Raw genomic sequence first — 19,432 nt, forward strand, 5'->3', positions numbered from 1 at the left:
TGCGATTTTATTCCTCGATTTTGGCATTGTATGCAATGCATCCTCCCCTCTTCCCATTTATACTCGCTGTAAATACAAGCAGCCGTCAAAGCGTGCAATTGAGATTGACGATGAGGCCCGAAAGCCTCAAGTTCTCTCAGAAACATTCAAAATATCAGTTTTTTTGTAATCAGGGCCACCATTATCGAAGCAGTATCTCTTGAGTTGCGCATGGTACAGCTACCTCGCCAAATGCAAAAAAAGAATTAAAATACAGCGCTTGAACTACTTCACCTTCGATGGAAGTGTGCAATTAATATTTACGTCTTTGGAGGGACGTCCTACGTATGGAGATCGACAAACGGCAATATCAATAGATTCATTCCTGCCCTCGTCCAGCGCCTCTTCCACCCCCCATTAAGTTACGGGCCCTGTGGCGTAAATTTAGTCAATGGAAGCTCTCAAAAAATTTAGACGGCGAACGGCGAGATACTCACATTTCAGCGAGGTTTGGATCGTTCATCAAACTCGACATATCCGGAAGCCCACCCTGGCCACCGCCAAAATTCTCAGCCATCTGTCTTAGTCGTGGGTTGCTCATGAGGTTGTTTAACATATCAGGACTGCTCATAATGTTTTGGGCCATGTTCGCGAACATAGGGTTGCTCATTATAGAGCTAAGGTCAGGCATGCCACCACCTCCTCTGCCACCGCCTCCCAGCATGCCGGCAAGGGACGACAGGTCCGGCATGCCACCGGCTCCTCGTGTAGCGCCAGACGCATCGTCGACTTCTTCCGCGGGTGGTTCGTTGCCTTTTTGCTCCATTTCTTCAATGCGTTTCTTCGCTGTCTCCAAGCCCTTTCTCATGGCTTCACTCCCACCATTACCCTCGGCTTCAATGCCATTCTGGTAGGCTTCAGCAGCGCCCTTGGCATCCCCAAGCGCAAATCTTGCAAGACCTAATCTGCTCCAGGCCTTGACATATTTTGGATCAGCGGCTACGGCGACCTCGGCGTCTTCTACAGCCTTGGTGTGATTTCCGGAAGCTGAAAAGGCGGCAGCGCGGTTCGAGAGATAAATTGGATTTGCAGGAGCGATTTCCAAAGCTTTGGTGTAGTGAGAGATGGCTGCAGTATAGTCTTTACGGCCCATGGCTGCGTTTCCTTCGGACTTTAATTTATCTGATTCCTCGGTTGGACCACCGGGGATGGGTTTGTCCGCCGGCTTTGGTGAAGCAGCCGGCTTTGATTCACCTTCAGTGCTCTTCCCAGGTACGGCCGGAGCACCCCTGCCCTTTAGTTTCTCATATACTGTGTAAATGCTCAACAAGGACTGCCCTCCTAAAGCATCTTGCATCGCGGCCTTGTCTGAGGGGTCAACGTTGAATGCATCAGCAATGCAAGACTGCGCAATCTCCATGGACTCAGCATCCTCGGACGAGAGAGTTCCATCTTTGGCACTTGTGGCGAGATAATCTATAACTGCCAGAGCCAGCTTCTTCTTTGACTCCGAGATAGCCTAATATCACTGTCAGCAAATGTTTGAGCGCGGGGTAGCTGTTAACAGCGCAATGATAACTAGGGAAGAGGCGAATACCATTTTTCCGAGGAGCGACTAGTCTCGACACAGAACCGCAATTGATATACCACTTGAGCGAAAGAGAGAGATCCAACATAAAGCAGAGACGAGGCGAAGTTCATGCTGTTCAACCTCGCTGCAGTCCACTTCGCATTCTGCCCAGCAATGACGCGGATCACATGACACAGCACCGCGGAAGACGAACCTCACCTCAACTGCTCTCGCCAACCTGTCGTGAACAAACGGCGAGCATTGGCATCTTGTGGACTCTCGAAGCTCGGTTGGGAGAATGCTGCCTGTTCCCAAAGATGGTCCAATGTGATTGGTATTCGGCCTCGTTTATAACCACGTCCAGCAATGTACTGGCCAAATGGAGTACCTCGAATCTATGCCGTCAATGGCCCGGGCATTGAATTGTCCGAGGTCGATGACGGCGTCGCAGTGCAAGATGAGAAGCTAGATGGCAGTGCGGTGGAAGAAGAATCCCCGGCTGGGGACAAGACGGCGCAGCATTTCGATTCGGGACACCGCAAATGGGCGAATGAACCCATAACAGGGCTCTGCGCCTCGAAAAGCGGCCTGCTCTTTGCAACAATGACCCAGTCCTCTCTTGCGATTTGGCAAACCAAAGTAAGTTACCCAGTCACTTTTCTATTTTCCCAATGTTGACTGATCCGCAGCCCACAGCAGTTATTGCAGCAGTAAAGCGATCGTCGCTCTCTTTAAGAAATTACGGCCCTAACGTGGCCCTTCTGCTGCGGCCGGATGCTGCAATCGTGGTTGTCCAAACACTCCACGGGTACCTCATTACTTATTCTATCGCGGTGGCCTCCAACTCTCACGTGTATCAGCATCGTTTTAGGCATACCCAGCCAAGACGCCATCGACAGTTCGTTGCGGACGATTCCAACTCCATTCGAGAAGCCAGCATACGATTCAGGGTAGTCATCAAAGTAGATGCCGGAATAAGTAAAGCACTGGCTCTTGACAATGAATTGATGGTTGCCACTGTTAAACCGGCGGCAATCCAGTCTATCAGGTGGACCCCTGACAGAAACGGGCATCAGACTACGACTGAATTGCTGCATCGAATTCCTTGGCTTTCTAAGAAGGCCGCTGTGGTTGACATGGTATATGACCGCGCCATGAACCTGCTATTGTGGATTACCGGCGATGGAGAAGCTTATGCTGTCCAACATAGCGTTGAAGAATCTCAACACGGTGGCCCACCCCGATCGAATTTTAAAGGCCATAGGTTTCATGTACCAGAGGACAACGGCCATAAAGCCGCACAAGTCGCTGTAAACGCGAGGTTCTCGCTCCTTGCTGTTAGTTGTGTTAATGGTGACATTGTTATCTATTCAGCCAGAGATTACGTGGGAAACATCCCGCTATCCCATAAACTTGATCTCCCTGCATCCTCAGCGTCTATGGGTACTCTATCATTTATGAGCTATTCGCCTGATGGCTACTGTTTATTTGCGGGATACACGCATGGTTGGGCCACATGGAGTGTATTTGGGAAAACCGGGGGAAACAGTTTTACAGCCGATTCGTCGTTGGCTCTAAGGAATGATGAAGCGTGGCTGACCGGCGTTTCCATGGGTTCTTGGATAGGTTATGGATCCGACATTCTCCTAACCTCCCAAAACGATAGACGGTTGTGGCTCCTGGAATTCGCCAAGAGTGCTTTAACAGGATGTTTCTCATCAGCAAACCTAGCCCGTGGTCTGCTACAAACTGGTACAGAGATAATTCTATATCGCGGGCACGACTTGCCCGACTTGACAACTATATCGGGGAAAGATTCATTGTGGCACCATGCCCAGTACCCGCCGCGTTACCTTCATTCTCAGTGGCCGATCAGATCATGTTGTGTTTCTCAAGATGGAAGATATGTGGCTATCGCCGGGAGGAGGGGACTCGCCCACTACAGTGTCTATAGCAATAGGTGGAAGACCTTCGACGATCAACGGCAAGAGGATTCTTTTGCTGTACAGGGCGGTATGTGCTGGTATGGCCACATTTTGATTCTTGCGGTTGAATGCAACGCTGCTTACGAGGTACTCTCTATACTCTTCGACTAGCTTATACCCAATACTTACTGCTTTATAGCTACGGATGTACTCCCGCGAGTTAGCGCTCAATGGCTCTTCTGTTCTGTATACCGAAGCCTTGCCGTCACCGGCAGTGTTTATTGGGCCCTCTGGCGAAGATTCGTTGCTAGTTTACACTTATGAGAACATTCTTTACCACTACGTGATAAATACGACAGGAACAAGGCTAAGCCTTGTTCAGGTTGGACAAATAGCCTTTCATGGAATTGTCCGGGCGCCTACTCGCGTTCGTGCTATTAGTTGGATTTTGCCTGAGGATCAACTTCGTGAGTCCTATGCTTTGACATTCTTTTCTGAAAAAAAAAAAAAAAAAAACACTAATTAAGTAGGCAACGGAGATCCGTCGCAAGACGTCGCAGTAGCTTCAGTTCTCTTTCTTGTCGATGGCAAACTCGTTTTGTTACAACCATCGGTCTCTGAATCGGGAGACTTGAAATATGATATGCGCATCGTGGCACATGATGTCGAGTATTACAACTTGATGCGTGATCAACTTTCTTTCAATTTTGGGCCACTGGGAGATGAATCGTTACCCCCAAGCCCATCAGTCGTAGCCGCCCTGAATAATGTCCAATCTGATATATCTCTTCGCGATTCACTCTGGGCATTTGGTGGCAAGGATTTGCTCGTTTGGACTGACGTACAAGATGTTATTCGGCCAAAAACGCTATCTAACGATATCTCGAAACCAACTCCCATTCCTGTCGATTTCTATCCACTGTCAATAATTCTCAATAAGGGTATTATTCTCGGGATAGAGCCGGAGGTCACCCAACGGCGAGATGTTACGTTTACATTACACCGGTTTGCGATTCGGGTAAGCTGACAGCCCCTCTCCCATCATGAACCCCTAGCTAATGCGATACCAGAGCCACCTATTTCTACCATATATACTTCAATATAATCTGAGTCAATTTGATACCCCTTCAGCATTTTCCATCTGCCACCATTTCTCGCACCTATCTTATTTTCCCCACGCATTAGAGATACTTCTTCATCACGTACTGGATGAGGAGGTCGATAATCCGCACCATGGAGGCAACAGCCGGTCAGATGAGCGCCACTTGCTTCCCTCCGTTCTATCGTTTCTGCAAGCTGGAAATCCACTCGAGCTATACCTAGATATTCTCGTCCAATGCATTCGCAAGACGGAATTACGATCATGGCAGACACTATTCGCGCATCTCCCTCCGCCAAGCGAACTCTTTGAACAAGCATTGAAATTTAACTCCCTCAAAACTGCTGGAGGTTATCTGCTTGTGTTGCAAGCGCTTGACAATCCTGACGACGAGAATAACGATGAGAAAATCGAAGAGTCGGCAATTCGACTGCTGCGGTTAGCATGTCAAAAAGGAGAATGGGAGCTCTGCGGCGAAATCGCTCGTTTCCTTATGGCATTGGATAGCTCAGGCAACATGCTCAGCCGTGCTGTTGTCCGGGTTGGGTTACGGGGAGAACAGCTCTCGCCGCCCTCACTGAACGGTGATGGCGTACCCAACAAGGAACTCAAAAGTTTACGTCTCGGCTCGCCCTCTTCAGGGTCAGAATCATCATCACCAAGTGGGAGCGGTTCCAGTCCATAAAAGTTTAGAATTGTTGGCGCACTGCTTTATTCACGTCGAAAGCCTAAAGTGGACATTTTCGACCGAGAATCCATGAATAAGTCGCTTGACCTGATGCAGAGGAATAATAAATAATTTTAGTGAACTCAAATCAGCGAAGTGTAGCGAATGCCCAAGTATCAGCAGTCAATGATATAATTTTGCGCTACGGTTTCCTTGAACTGTCCTTATTTCAGGCCGGGTTGTTAAAGAAGGCTTCGACTATTTCGCAAACATTCTTCATCAATAACAGATTGCAAATCCACGTTGGCATAAAGGGTGTAAACAGGATCCGTCGATGCTGAGCAAACTCCATACGCCGAAACCGATATAACTACTGTGGTGTAAAGCAAAACGAGAATTCGGAGCCTCAATCAAAATGCAACTTCCATAGGCCGTCGCCTAAGAAGTGACCTTCGTCTATGACTATTCCCTTGCCTTTCTCTTTCATTTCCTTGGTCCCCATTTTCAGCTCACCAACCATACAAATCTCCTGTTTCCCCTCTGCCGTTATCGCAACGACCTGGCCCGCCTCCAATTCTTTCTCGTCAGGGTTACTAGCCGGATCTGGTAATCTTCCCCCGGCAGATGTGAGGCCGGGAGCCATGAGCGTCGCACCGGAGAGAACAAAGCGGATTGCGCCTCTGTCTATCCCAAGGGTCGGTATCGCATCGGGAAATGCGTGGAGGACACGGAGGTGCGGGATTAACGGGCTATCGAGAGACTGGAAGAAGATGGGGTTCGAGTCGCTGAGGTAGAGGGTGACACGGTCGGGGCTGTTTGAGTGGCTTAACAAACGCTCCTTTTTTTTTCCCCAAGGTAATAAGCGTTGAAAAAAAAAAACAAGGGAGCGTACAGTTTCACAGCCTCCAAGGCTGATTTCTTTGGCATTACCTCCTCAATATATGGTTCGAAGCCAGGGTACGTCTCGAGGAATTTACTCCGTAGGGATCGCTGCACGGAGGACTTGACTTTTGAGCGCGCGCCGGCGGATAGACTATGGAAGAGGAGCAGGAGGGTCAGCACAACGCTCCAGAGCTTTACATGGCGTTTTGAATAGAATATGCATGTGAAAATCATATCCAAATCTGTATAGAGTGCTAAGTAGCTCTCTGGCCTTGGTCCGTTCGCAGCTATGAGACCATAGCGGGGTAGAGGTGGAAGCTGTTCTTGGATGCAGGGGCGAAATACTGACTCTTTTTTGAACATGGTCGTTATGAATCGGGGGTTATCAGCATATCATAGATCGCCAATGAGTGAAAATTTAGAAATGGCCAAGGGGAGAATTCCTACAATGGGCAGACTCGACGCCGTCACCACGAGAGCCTGCGGGGACGCTGCTATCCCGATTAGGGCTTCGCATCCACGTGATATGGAATCTCGACACAGGTTGAGCTACACAGAAATCGCGGGTGCAGGGCATCATCAATCATCAGTCATATTAACGTTTAATTCGTGATTGCAATATTCCTATGATGAAAAAGGTATCTATAGATTATGTTTTCCAACTATTAACCTTTGGCTGCTCCGGCCTTGATCAGAATGATGTCTCCATCCTCAATAACATAATCTTTGCCCTTGGTGAGAATCTTGCCCGCAGATTTGACTGCCGCTTCATCGCCATATTCTTTTAATACATCGTAGTTGAAGACGATGCATTGAATAAAAGTTTTCTCGAAATCTACGCATGACATCAGCGCTAAACCACACGCAAATCAAGGAGAAGGGAACAAACCTGTGTGAATAACGCCAGCGGCTTGCGGGGCCTTTGTTCCCTTCCGAATCGTCCATTGCCGTACTTCATCGGCTCCTGTTGTGAAAAAGCTACCGAGGTTTAGAACTTGACGCATAGTCACAATCACTTTGGGCAAAGCTGATTTGGTGCCAAGCTTCTTGCATTCTTCCTCGGCGGCTGCATCGTCTTCGAAACGTGTTAGGCGGTCCTCAAATGCCACAGACAATGGGATAATTGGATCTCCATCAGAGTTTTTCTTAATCCACTCAGCGACTTTTGGGATATATTTGTTCTTTTGTCGAATGTAGTCTTTTTCGCTAAGGTTGATCAGGTAAACAACGGGTTTGGCCGTCAGAAGGAACAGAGGGTTGATAACCTCGACCTGCGGTCACACATGTCAGTGAACAAGCCCGATACCTAAAGTTCAGGTGAGAATGATTGTGAAGCGGGCTAGTGTCAGGGTTGGATTTCATCTCAAGATGTCCTCAACGTGAGATTATAAACGAGGACATTCGACGAGCTGGGATTATATCGGGCGTATAGCCCTTGTTCATCATAGTAGCCATGTGGACAAGAATAGAAAATAGAAAACAGTCTAGCGTGACTTACCTCCTTGGGGGACCAGTCACCCTTTCTTATATCCTTTCCGTCTTTCAGGAATTCTAAGATCTTAGCGACAGTGGCTTCCTCTTCTTTTAGCTTCTTCATTTCCAGACTTTGACCGCCTCGTCTAGTCTGCTTGGCTAATGCCTCTAAAGCTTTTTCAACGAATTCGATATCTTTGATCCGTAATTCCTCGCTGATGATCTCCAAGTCTCGCACAGGATCCACATCCCCCTCAACATGGATAATTTCAGCATCGTCAAAGCATCGAACCACTTGGAAGATAGCGTCAACAGCTCGGATATGTGACAAGAAGGCGTTGCCAAGGCCAGCACCAGTGGAAGCACCACGCGTTAAGCCAGCAATGTCATACACCGTCAAGTTGGCAGGTACTTGCGACTTGGGTTTGTAATGTTCACAAAGCCAGTCGTAACGTGCATCTGGGACAATGACACGAGCCTCCTCGGGGTCGATTGTTGCATATGGAAAGTTTGCAGGATTACCCAGCGAGCATTTAGTGATGGCCTGGAAAAGCGTCGATTTACCGACATTTGCTAAGCCAACCTGGATGAAAATCGATTATTAGCACACAGCTGAGCATAGTGTGAGAAGACGAGAAACCCAAGAAAGAAGGACGAACAGGTTCCAAGAACAGAACAATGCGATTGAGTCCCGCAACGTACGATCCGGCTTTTTAAGTTGTTTCCAGGAACGGCCCCAGAAGCACCCTCTCATCCCTTGACGGGCTGCTTATGGAGGGCATTTTTCTTTTTCCCTACTGGCGTAAGTGCGAAGAGTTATACAGTGCAGCGGAGACGGGTGATGCGTGGAGTCTTGGGAGCGGCAGCCCCTGAGTGAAACGGCAGGACCAGCTGCGATGTGTGAAAATGCAAAATAAAAAGAAGAGAAAGATAAGCGAGGCACCGTGAAGGAAGACACGGCGAAGAGCACCCAGTAGGGCTGAGCGAAGGAATATCGGAGCAGAGTAGAGTGGAGGAGAGAAGAGGGAGAAGAGGAAGAAGAAGAGGAAGAGGGGCAGCTGGCGAGCGTCGTTGATGATTTTGATTTTTGCGGATGAAATTTTCTGGCTGAAAAACACTGGTGCACGTGACGCCCACCGGCCCCTGATTCTTGGCAAGTTGTACTTCGATGTCCAAAAGAAAACTGACAGTTCGCAAGAGATATAATACTACATAACAAGATAGCCTCCTGTAAATGATATAAACTCCACGATGCCCACCTCGATCCCCTGAAAGGCACCGGACCGAATCAACCCACCAGCGCCAAACCCGTTTGCGAAACAATACCAAGGACTACGAAATCACCATCGGATCTGCCTCGGACTGGCCCTCGTCGAGGATCCCTAGCAGTTGAGCATATGGAACCGTAATGCGCTGCAAGTCTCGGTGCTTTCCTGTTCACGAGTCAGTATAACCAGCTGGCTTCAACAACGGAGGGGTCATGAGGGCAAACGGACCGAGAGCTAGCACCACTTCTTTCAGCAATTCACGCCGTGGCCAACCACAGAGATTGTCCGATTCACTTTCCCATGGCCCTTCATTTGAGCCTTCGGGCTTCTCCTTTTCACAGTCTGAGAAAATACCGCCAAGGAGGCCTTCCAACAGTTCTTCCGTTTTCAGCTTCAGGCCTTCAGCCCCGAGGCGCTTTGCGTACATCGAGAGATACAAGCGAAATTCCTCCTTTGCCCCCAAGGAAAGTGCAGCGGCAACACGGTTCTCCAGATGTGCAATGGACGCACCCGCTTCAAAGCTCTCAAACCCTTCCTTCGAAAGCAAAATCTTGATTAGTCGCTGTAAGAAATATCCACGCCCACGCGTAAGGATTTCATGTGTAGTGTTCCTCTCCAGGAACGGAATAATTCCAGCAGACACGGGAACTTTCGAATTTTGCCCAGTCTGGTCGGATGCCAGCTGCAAATCACCGACTGAGGAATCAGTGGTGTTCCAATACTGACTAGCTACAGCGAACCACGGCTCAGACAGTCGCTGCCAGGTATATAACGAAGGATTGTAACTATACCCATCCCCATTAGATAAAGCAACAATTACTCGGCCTTGAGAGCTGATTCGAGCGGCAATGATAGAAGGTGCCGTGGTAGGGTGGGGTGTCATAGTGTGGAGCGCTGCGTCGAGCACAGAGGCAAGCGATACGGGCGGGTGAGGGGAGGCGAGAGTTGAAACATTCCAGACGTAACATATGCCCACCGCAGTTATGCAAAGCAGCCAGGACTCCTTACATTCAAGGATTACAGGCTGCGCTTCTAGGACAAGGGCATTGACGAGGCGACGCCCTGCCGGGGTCCAAATATAAACTGACCCGTCCTCTGTGGCAGCAGCCCAGAATTTTTTGTTCCCGGTGACAAGGAGGACGGCTTTGGGCAAGAAATCTTGCCAGAGAGGCTGATCACCGCGCGTGAGGCTTATCCTGGCAGGTTCGCGATCAGCCATTCGACCTGTCAAACTCGCACTGGAAGGATTGCGGGCCTCGAAGATAGTGTCCGCTTTAGATTGGTGCGAAGCCCCAGCCCCTGCAGTTATCTCGGTGGGATTCCCGAAACTATCGTTGCCTTGGAGGATATGGCTTCTGACCTTGGGCACTGCAAGTCTTAGTTGACTTACGGACATCACGGGATTAACCACGGCAGGACGAATAAATTCGGGGGTTTGTTGTAAGCTATCCGGCGCTGGAGTTGCTGGGACAAGCCCATCAGGCCCATTGGCGAGAATGGGAATGGATCCGTTGTGGCTAGCAGCCGCAACTCGTTTTTCAACAGAGTTCTCCTCGTTGTCTTCAATCTGCGCAAATTTGCGTTTGTTACCAAACAACAACGCAGCAAGCCCACCTTTAGGAAGACCATCGAACGGCTTTGAAAGATCTAAAATCGTCTCTGGGCCTTCCGCTCTCCCGACTTGCGCACCAGCCGATGTGGCAACTAATCTGGACTGGGGTAGGGATGACTGCGTGGCACCAGCGCCAGACACCAACAGCGGTGCAATGCGCTTCTTGCCATCTTTTGTGTATGTTGGTCGTTGTTTCAGCCTCTCTAGCTTGGCTGCATAAGGATCTGGTTTCTCCTGTTCTCCAGGTGTGCCATTTGATGCTCCGTTTTGTTGCGGTTTCTGCGCGCCGGTGGGTGTCGCAGTCCCTACGGACGTAGTTCCATTTTTAGTCAAATCCCCAGAGGTACCATTGACGCCTTGTTCGGTAGATGCATGGTTATCGCCCATCAAGGCTCCCATGCGTCCTTCAACGCCTTTGATTTCACCTGCTTTGCTTCTTTCTTCGAGTAATAGACCATCTGTAGATTCAACAATACCAGCGCCTCTTCTATTTGTGCCAAACTTCGTTAGAGACTTTTCATTCTCCTCAATCGGCATCGGGTAGCCAAGTTCATTGTCCTCAAACCGCACGGCCAATATCGTGCCATCAAGTGCTGTAGCAAATAAACTTCTTCCATCCGGACTCCAGGAGAGATCAGAAATCGCCTTTGCCGACAAATCTTGAGTAATTACAATGGGGCGGGGATTGCTCGTAATCCAAACACTCAACGATTTGTCTCCGCCGGCACATGCGATGACTGTCACGAGAGACAAGGCAGGATGGCCCTGGTTATCGACCGCCCCTTTAACCGGAGGCGTGAGTGAATATAGTCTCGGGGAGAATGCACAGACTTCAATCGCCGCTTCGTGGCCAATCAAGTTGATATCGGAATCCCAAGATCCGCGATTTATGATAGCGGCCGCATTGACCGGCCCGTTGACTGCATTCGCAGCGGCAATGTGATTTCCGTCTGGGGACCAGGAACAACGCCGGAAGTAAGTGGTAAGAGGAGAATTCACAAACGGCGCCTTCACTGTATGTTCTAGGACGAAATTTTGGATCTGGTCGTGGGCGGTGGAATTGGGGGTAGGGGACGTAAATCGAAATATCCGTATCGTGCGGTCATCGCTGGCAGTAGCAAAATATTTGTTGGCAGGATCAAAGGTAATTCCTTTGACGTGGCTCTGGTGGCTGAGAATAGTTTTCAATTTCTCAAACGTATGTCCGGACCAGACTACGATTTTCGAGTCCAAGCCTACAGACACGAGTATGGAAGAGTCAAAGGACCATCCTAGATCCTGAACATCATTATCATGGCCTATCAGTCTCCGTATAGTTCTCCAGTTTTCAACAGGCGGTGGCTCATTTGTTCCTATTCACATCCATTGTGTTAACAAATACCAATATCCATCGCAGAGGCTTCAACGTAGCTCGGGGTCTTACCGAATGTTGACGTATGCGACGGGGCGTTCGGCTCATGTACGTATACGCAAACAATCTTATCGTCGGCGCCAGACGCGAGATACTTTCCGTTTGGAGAAAATCGAACCGTATGAATCGTGCCCGAGTGATTGCTCAACGACGCGAGTTGCTTAGGCTTATCCGCGTACTCCGGGTCCGCAGCATTGTAAATCGCGTCAGTTGACCATATTCTTACGTGGCCATCTGCATTTCAAATCAGGCACCGAGTCGCCGCAACTGTCAGCCATCGTTTGTCATCTGAAACAAAATATGGTCGCGAAAACAGGAATATGAGGAACAAGGCAAAGGAGCGCAGCGCCGCCCGTCACCAACTCACCTCCAGCAGCTGTTACCAGTCGCTTTCCATCCGGTGAGATGTCGCAGCTGTAGACTTCATAATCCTTTTTTTCACCTAGATCGAAGAAGAGCAAAAGTCAGCGTGGTTCCCTGTCCGACAAATCCATCACAGCTGCTTGATACCTCCATGCGTCAACCAGACAGGCTTAATTATATGCATCGCAACGCCTTCCAACTGTCTGTTTCCTGTCGCGTCGTTGGATTTGAATCTCGCGTAATGGCAGGTATCTATGAGAATCGTCAAGGAGCTAGGAGGTCAAACATGGCAGGGCGTGATTGCTTCTTCGGAGAGGCGGGTATCGAAACCGGGTCAGGAGCGGAAACGCGAAAAGTCTCTGAGCATCACAAAGGAGATTGCAATTCAAAAAGCCAGCGAAGCGGCCGATTTGCCTTGGTCCTCGCGTGGGAATGGCGATGTTGATCTGCAATGGTCCTGTCAGGAGCGAAGGCAGAATTAAAACGTGCTCCATGAACCCCATGAACTAACTAGTGGCATGGGTACGAAAGCTTGGGCCAAAGCATAACTAACAAGCAGATTTGGTTCAGCCAACGAATGCTTCCTATAGATGCGAGAGTCCGGCCTTGTTTTAGCTACTTGTTGTACAATTTTGATATTGGCTCACTATTCCGTACAAATCCCTCCGCTCTCTAAACAAGCTATTTTTATCCTTTTTCTAAGTCAGTAGGGAGGCAGTAAATAATGATACAGATACATTCAGAACCAAAACGCCGGCAATCATGCTGAGCGGCGAAGCGAGCTTGAGGGACCAATCAACCAGAGAACGCTGGAAACGGCATAGGAAACAGTCGCACTGCGGATAGAGTAAAAAGGTGTAAAAGGGAGGGGAATGTCAATTTAAGCTGGGATTCACGACTGCCTACGATGGCTCGTCTTCTCGAAAGACTCCAAAACACTCTCTGCAACTTCATTCTGAGCAACAGATGAATCAGGCTGTTGGGCGCGTTGAACGGCTTCTTCCTGATGGCGATTAAGGTCTGTTCGTCGGCTCTGCGCATCTTTTTGCCCTGTTTCTTGTGGTAAAATCGCTTTTGCGGCAATGGCTTTGGCCTGACCTTCATTGACCTTGCCATACACAGCCAAAGCGCTTGCGATCATGCCACCCATATCCCCAACATTCCCGGGAACGACAACTGCAGTTCCCTCTCGGGCAAGTTTTCCAAACGCATCCACATATTTCTCGGCGACGGAGAGGCTAACGGCAGCCTGCGCATTCTGTTGGCCTTGCTCAATAGCTCCCGCAACCGAATCGATACCACGAGCCGTAGCATCAGCCCTAAGGCGGATAGACCTAGCTTCACCCTCCGCCAAATTTATTGTTCCATTTCAAGGCGTCCGAGGCCAAAATCACAGATTGTTTGCGACCCTCTGCAATATTAATTGCACTCTGCCTTTGACCCTCGGATTCCAAAATTTCGGCTCTTTTAGATCGCTCGGCGGTGACTTGTCGATGCATGGCCTCTACAACTCCTTCGGGGGCATGAATATCTCGGATTTCGTAACGGAGGCACACAACGCCCCAGTCCTGCGCAGCCTCGTTGATGGCCTGAGAAATGTTCGCGTTCAGGTTTGCTCGCTCCTTGAGAACATGATCTAGGGTCAATTGACCAATTTCGGAACGCATGGTGGTCTGTGCCAATTGCGAAATGGCGTACTCGGCGTCTTCAACTCCGTAACTATAGAACGAGCCCATGTCAATCGCTATCCTTCAACAACACGGTAACCAAGAACATAAGAGGTAATGACAAACCTAGCCTTGTATGCGTCAAAGACCCTAGTATAGAGCACTCCATCCAACTCCAGCGTCACGTTATCCGCAGTGATAGCATTCTGGCTCGGAATCTCAATCGCCGCCTCCTTCAGACTTTTCACGTATGCAATCCGATCAATAAATGGTATCAAAATCGCCAATCCCGGCTCCAAGATCCTGTGGAATTTTCCCATGCGCTCGACGATCCACGCCGTCTGCTGCGGAACGAATCTTATGATAGTATTTGCGGGGAGCGATTGGCGATTTGAAAAGTAGGTCGGCGGGACGGAGCTACCGCCGGCAGAAGAGGAGAGGTTGAGGAATGAATTGTCTGCCCTGAGCGTCCGCGAGCTGGTGAAATTTCGTTTGCAGAAGCTCGGGTTCTCGGTTGGGAGCATGGTCGCAACCAAGCTCACAGAAGGCCGCCATGACTGCTGGCCCTGGGAAACGAGTAGTCTCCTGGACAACACCGATCTAGCAGCAACCTCCATTCTACATGTACTGGGCCTTGGTTAGGAGAATAGAGGCTGGTCAACGAGGGTTGGAAATGGACACAGCGGCGGGAATGATTGCCATCTAGTTAAATCTTGGGTTTGTCCGGTCTTGGCAGCTGGCTTGTCACATGATATCAGATTTCGGAACGACTATGGGCTGAGAGATCAGGGTGTATTATGCCCTTTTGGCTGTCAGGATCTAAAGCTACAGCTATTCAGGATTTGCTACACGTTCGATCCTCCAAAATGTCAACTAATGTATTTGAAACATGGATAGAGCCAGTGCACAACAAGAGTGAGAAATGGAAGCCAAAATGACAATTGCGATTTGGTATTATTGGCTTTCTTTTTTTGGTCATGGGGAGTGAAAAGTAAATAAAGAAGACATCCATCAGAATAGAAACATATGCCATTATCAGTGAGTGCTTTTTTTGAAAACAGATTCTTTGACAGAACGTTTAAGGGAGAAAGACAACAACTTGAAAAAAAACCGACACCACATGCAGTAAAACCATAAGTTCATTAAAACCAATTTGAAGAAGATGAAAAAGGGCACTCCGGTTCCATGCTTTCCCTTCAAGTGCCAACCAGTCCTGTTGGTAGCTTGAGAATGTTGCACGGGTCAAAACAAGGATAGCAATGGAAGTGTGCTGGGTTTCGGAACAATATGCAAAAGTAGACATCCCACAAATACGAGAAATGGAAAAGCCGAGAAAAGAAATGTGGTTAAGTGCCTCTCAAAGGTCTCAATTGAAATGCCGAGTCGAAACAATGGACAGATAAAAACGCCCCGAGATTTTGAGCAAATAATATTTTTTCCATGCACGATGCAATTTGGGAATGCAGGTTGTGTCTCCATTTGTAACTAAGGTATTGCCGGTGCCGGAGTTAAGGTTCCATTCGGAGCGAAGACAGAGAATAACACAATGGTGTCAAATAAAATCTATGGACCGGTAAACCTGATCTCGGAAATGTAGGAGGTACCATGTCGAATGGGCAAGGCTAAAACGCAGGGGAAAGTTGCATTTGACATCCGTCAAAATCGAACCAGTCGTAGGTCGAACAAGGCGACGAACAAAGATAGCAGTAGGATGTATTCTGGTGTCAACGCATGTAGAGTAGTCAGCGTTCGAGTTCGGCTCGTAAGCTTTCGTCAAGCAAGCCGTCTACTTTCTTTCTGCTCTTCAAGTTAAATGCTCCATCCCGCCATGCACGTCGAAGTTGCCCAAAAGTAGGTTTCTCATTTGTGTTCATTTCCGATTGCACGAGTGAAACCAGATCACGGGCAATGCCATCGGGAATAACTTTGTCGCTCGAAAGAATGCCAGCATAAAACTTGATGAGATACTGAAGGCCAGTGGACGAATTTCTAGACGAGATATCATCAAACGCCAGGCTCCTAAATTCATCGTACATTCGGGAATTAAAATTTCGAACCAGAAAATGGGACCAGAATTGATAAAGCACATCCATGTCCACAGGGGTTTCACTTGAGGAATCGGAGAGCCGTTTATCGAGTGCTTGTTTGCGGAATATAGTGTATGACTCATGGACAAGATCCGTGGAAAGGGATTCGATAGGGGTGTTGTTCTTGCTTTTAATCCAGAACGAGGGCGTCTGGCCGCCAACTTGCACAGAAGATTTAACCAATGAAGAGTTTGTTAAGCCGGCGGCTCTCCTTCGTTGATCCAAGTCAGCACTAGATTCAATTAGTACAGCGGCCATCGTAAAAGGGGTTGGATGGATGGCGGACCTTTCTGATGCAGGTAAAATGCCATGGGGTACGAAGGAGGATCGGTTGCCTGCGCTTAGTTGCCCGTGGGCTGCTTTATAACCGTCAACAAATCCATTGGAGAAAGAACGAGACGGGGGCCTGTGAACAGGTGACTGTGTTGGGTCGGGTATTCCTGGCTTACGCACCACAATCACCAAGTTCCCAACTTGCTCGTCTGGAAAAGTATTCTCAGAAACGGGGTTTTCCTCACTAACGTGCTCACTTGACGTTGCCGAAGGAGCAAGTGGAGAAAATTCGGCGGCGGTGGAGGACAATTTAGCCGAACGAGCCGGAACATGGTTGTTAAGCGCGTCTGAGGACAGCGGATCGGTGGGAGGTGATGTCGAGGCAGTAGCATGGGCGGGTCCGTTCGTAATATTAGAAAGTCCGTCCTGTTGCGTAGTTATCCCGTTCTCATTCAGACTATCAAAGTTGGTTGAGGATAAGGTAGTAGCTGGTGGTGGTCCTTCGTTTTGGGCCGAAGGATCTCGCATATCCATGCTAAGGACCCACTGCTCCCATTTATCCCTCTTTCGAATACGATCCAAACCATCCTCACCGGGTCTGAATTCAACATTTTTCAGCTGGCGACAGACTAGACGGAGGAGTTCCAAGTCTTCCGTAAGGGACTTGATGCGTTTGAACGCAGCAATGACACTCAAGAGAACGAAGCCTTGGGAATCCATGTGTCTCCGAAGGAACAAATCTTTACAAAGATTATCAACCGAAAAGTAATACTCCCTACAGATATTGTTAGCATAGTTTCAGAACTAGGTCTCACTTACGAGTTTGAACATACAATTGCATTGAGATCATGCTCATCAAGGAGTACTGCTCCATATATGGCTGGTATGGAACCGCAGTCATTGGAGCCTGAGGCATCTGCGGATAGCCATACATAGAAGTGAAATCTGTTTGTAATGGGTACGGTGCTGAGGCATAAACGGCAGGATTTATCGACGGCGACCGCAGACCTACCCTACCATTACCCTGCGATCCGTTTTGAGCGCCCCCCGGTTGCATACGGTGGCGTTCGTTGTTAAAGGAGAAGTTTTTAGGTGTTGAGAACGGGTGTTGGGCAAGCGGAGCGCTGTGGAAGGGGGTGTTTTGAGTACCATAAGTAGAGTGGCCGCCTCTTCCACGATAGCTTCCCCGACCTCGTTCAGAGCGCGGCTCTCCACGATGTTCTCTAGAATATTCCCTCTCCCTATGCAAGTCACCTCGCTGGTAGTCACGATCTCGTCCAAGTTCTCGGTCTCTGGCCGTGAATGAATTGGATTCTCTGAAAGGATCCGCTGAGCGAGGGCCACTTTCAAAGCGCCGTTCTGTACTTTGACTATAGCGGGGTTGTCCTTCGCCGTGATGAGCTCCTTGCCTTGACGCTTGAGACACAGGGCCATTCAATTGATCTTGAGACTTAGTGAATGATTTAAAGTCCGGTCGGTACTGGGGTTCAGCACCGTTGATCTGAGAATGATTCTCCTTGGCTACATAAGTTTCTTCGGTATCTTTAGACCCGCTAGCTCGTCCTTCGTTCAGAGAAGAGTGCCTTTCATCAAATGATGTCGAAATGCCATTAGATTTAGCTCCTGGAACAGGCTTGGAGTCACTGGCGGTTCGACGGTCTGTTACCGGCGGGTGCTTGGAATTGCCCGCGCGACTGGAGCCAGAATTCTGTCTCTCGCTATCGACGTTATGCCCATGTGTATGACTAGCACTACTCTCTCTGCCACCCCTTGCAGCTCTTCCACCCCTTCGGGCAGCGGGTGGCAAAGGTGTCGTGAATACAGCTGTAGGAACGTACGGGACCGGCATCCACTTTTCCTTTCCATGGGATCGTGAGCTGACAGGTTTGGCTCTATCGACTCTCTCTGCTCTGTCGATCTTCTCTTGGGCTCTTAGGTGCTCTTGGCCTTGTGCGAGCTGTGGAGTGGGCCACGACGCAGCGTCACCCACTGGGGGTAATGGCTCAGTTGAATCGGATTCAGGAGCTACTCGATGTCCCCGGGCGCTACCCTTCTTTGGAGCTGTTGACAGGTTAGTGGAATATAAAAAGTCAAAACATTCGCTTCTCGAGAACTCACCATCACCGGGTTTTTTCTTGTCCAGGAAAGATTCCGAGGACTTCCTCCTGCTATTACTCTTTGATGACTCTGGACGAGATTCAGAACCAGACTGGGTCGCGGGAGTTTTCGATGGAACGGCCTTTGATGAGGGGCTCGTTGACTTCATAGCAGCATTGGCCTTAGCTTTCGCTTCTTGAGCCTCAAGCCTCTTCTGCCAAATATTTACAGCAGGAATTGACGCGGGTTTCAAATCTTTCAAGTTCGTAACGTTCTTCGTTCCATTTTCCGCGGTCTCCTCTGCACCTCCTTCGGGTGCCTGGTTGGATTTACTAACGGAAACGGAGCGTTCGGATTGTTTGTCCCAGGTCGAATCCGAGGACCCGTTGGGTGTGAGTGACATATCGTCTTCTTTTGGTAATGTTTCAGTAGATGCTGTCGCCACGCTCGGGGAGGATGCTCCTGAGGGGATACCTTTGTTGGATTCGTTCTCAGTCGGGAGTTTCCGGTTTCCAAGAGGGTCCATTTGTTCTTTTGAAGAGAGCTGTGTCATGGTTGCATTACTCTCATGGCTTGGAACGTCATCCAACATCTGCCCATTGGAGGGAGATGCCGGTTTGCTTTGTTTCTCTGCGTTAGATTGTGCAGGCGTTGAGGAAACTAAACCTTTCGCGGCCTGCGCATAGGAAAAGGTGGGCATTTCTGCGGTTGATTTGGGAACTGAAGTCGCCATTGGACGCACCACAATAAATTGAGGCAACAAGAGTGGGCACACAAGTTGTATTCCACTGGCGTAAGGGCGGGACAGCCGCAAGTAGCGTTCCCTTATGGGCTATTCCGAATACGCTCCTCCGCCCACACTAAAGAATAAGAGACAACCTCCACCAGCGAGCTGCCTCACCGATGGCTGGTGATCCCACAAGCGGAAAAGGAAAATAGACCAAGCGACTTGGCGATAGTTGCTAATCGTTGTAGCTTTACCGATTAAGGCGGGGTTTCCAGTGATGTTACTCGGGGGGCCTTTCGAACGGGGAAATTAAAAGGACTGCGAAATATCAA

The 19,432-nt window shown here is 49.2% G+C and overlaps 5 protein-coding genes across 5 annotated transcripts; 1 reads left to right on the forward strand and 4 right to left on the reverse strand.

Annotated features, from left to right (window-relative positions):
• Nucleotides 1-358: 358 nt before the first annotated feature.
• On the reverse strand, nt 359-1,579 carry UREG_03458 (uncharacterized protein; the record flags this gene model as incomplete). The annotated part of the gene is made up of 3 exons (XM_002543895.1): nt 359-410; nt 477-1,498; nt 1,559-1,579. 3 exons carry the CDS (start codon nt 1,577-1,579, stop codon nt 359-361), a joined length of 1,095 nt encoding a protein of 364 aa, XP_002543941.1.
• Nucleotides 1,580-1,915: 336 nt separating this feature from the next.
• Nucleotides 1,916-5,258, forward strand: UREG_03459 (uncharacterized protein; the record flags this gene model as incomplete). The annotated part of the gene is made up of 5 exons (XM_002543896.1): nt 1,916-2,188; nt 2,239-3,621; nt 3,674-3,941; nt 4,005-4,492; nt 4,545-5,258. 5 exons carry the CDS (start codon nt 1,916-1,918, stop codon nt 5,256-5,258), a joined length of 3,126 nt encoding a protein of 1,041 aa, XP_002543942.1.
• Nucleotides 5,259-6,787: 1,529 nt separating this feature from the next.
• On the reverse strand, nt 6,788-8,377 carry UREG_03460 (GTP-binding protein YchF; the record flags this gene model as incomplete). The annotated part of the gene is made up of 4 exons (XM_002543897.1): nt 6,788-6,957; nt 7,012-7,393; nt 7,621-8,178; nt 8,342-8,377. 4 exons carry the CDS (start codon nt 8,375-8,377, stop codon nt 6,788-6,790), a joined length of 1,146 nt encoding a protein of 381 aa, XP_002543943.1.
• Nucleotides 8,378-9,032: 655 nt separating this feature from the next.
• Nucleotides 9,033-14,533, reverse strand: UREG_03461 (uncharacterized protein; the record flags this gene model as incomplete). Its single annotated transcript, XM_002543898.1, has 8 exons — nt 9,033-11,827; nt 11,899-12,120; nt 12,254-12,328; nt 12,536-12,695; nt 12,897-12,930; nt 13,146-13,507; nt 13,644-13,968; nt 14,043-14,533. The coding sequence occupies 8 exons, from the start codon at nt 14,531-14,533 to the stop codon at nt 9,033-9,035; spliced, it is 4,464 nt and encodes a 1,487-aa protein (XP_002543944.1).
• A 1,125-nt stretch (nt 14,534-15,658) lies between these two features.
• UREG_03462 (uncharacterized protein) lies at nt 15,659-19,073 on the reverse strand (the record flags this gene model as incomplete). The annotated part of the gene is made up of 3 exons (XM_002543899.1): nt 15,659-17,051; nt 17,110-18,337; nt 18,395-19,073. The coding sequence occupies 3 exons, from the start codon at nt 19,071-19,073 to the stop codon at nt 15,659-15,661; spliced, it is 3,300 nt and encodes a 1,099-aa protein (XP_002543945.1).
• Between the last annotated feature and the right edge of the window lie 359 nt (nt 19,074-19,432).

The sequence above is a fragment of the Uncinocarpus reesii genome, genomic scaffold (genome assembly GCF_000003515.1).
Source record: "Uncinocarpus reesii 1704 scaffold_2 genomic scaffold, whole genome shotgun sequence".
Classification (NCBI taxonomy): Eukaryota; Fungi; Ascomycota; class Eurotiomycetes; order Onygenales; family Onygenaceae; genus Uncinocarpus; species Uncinocarpus reesii.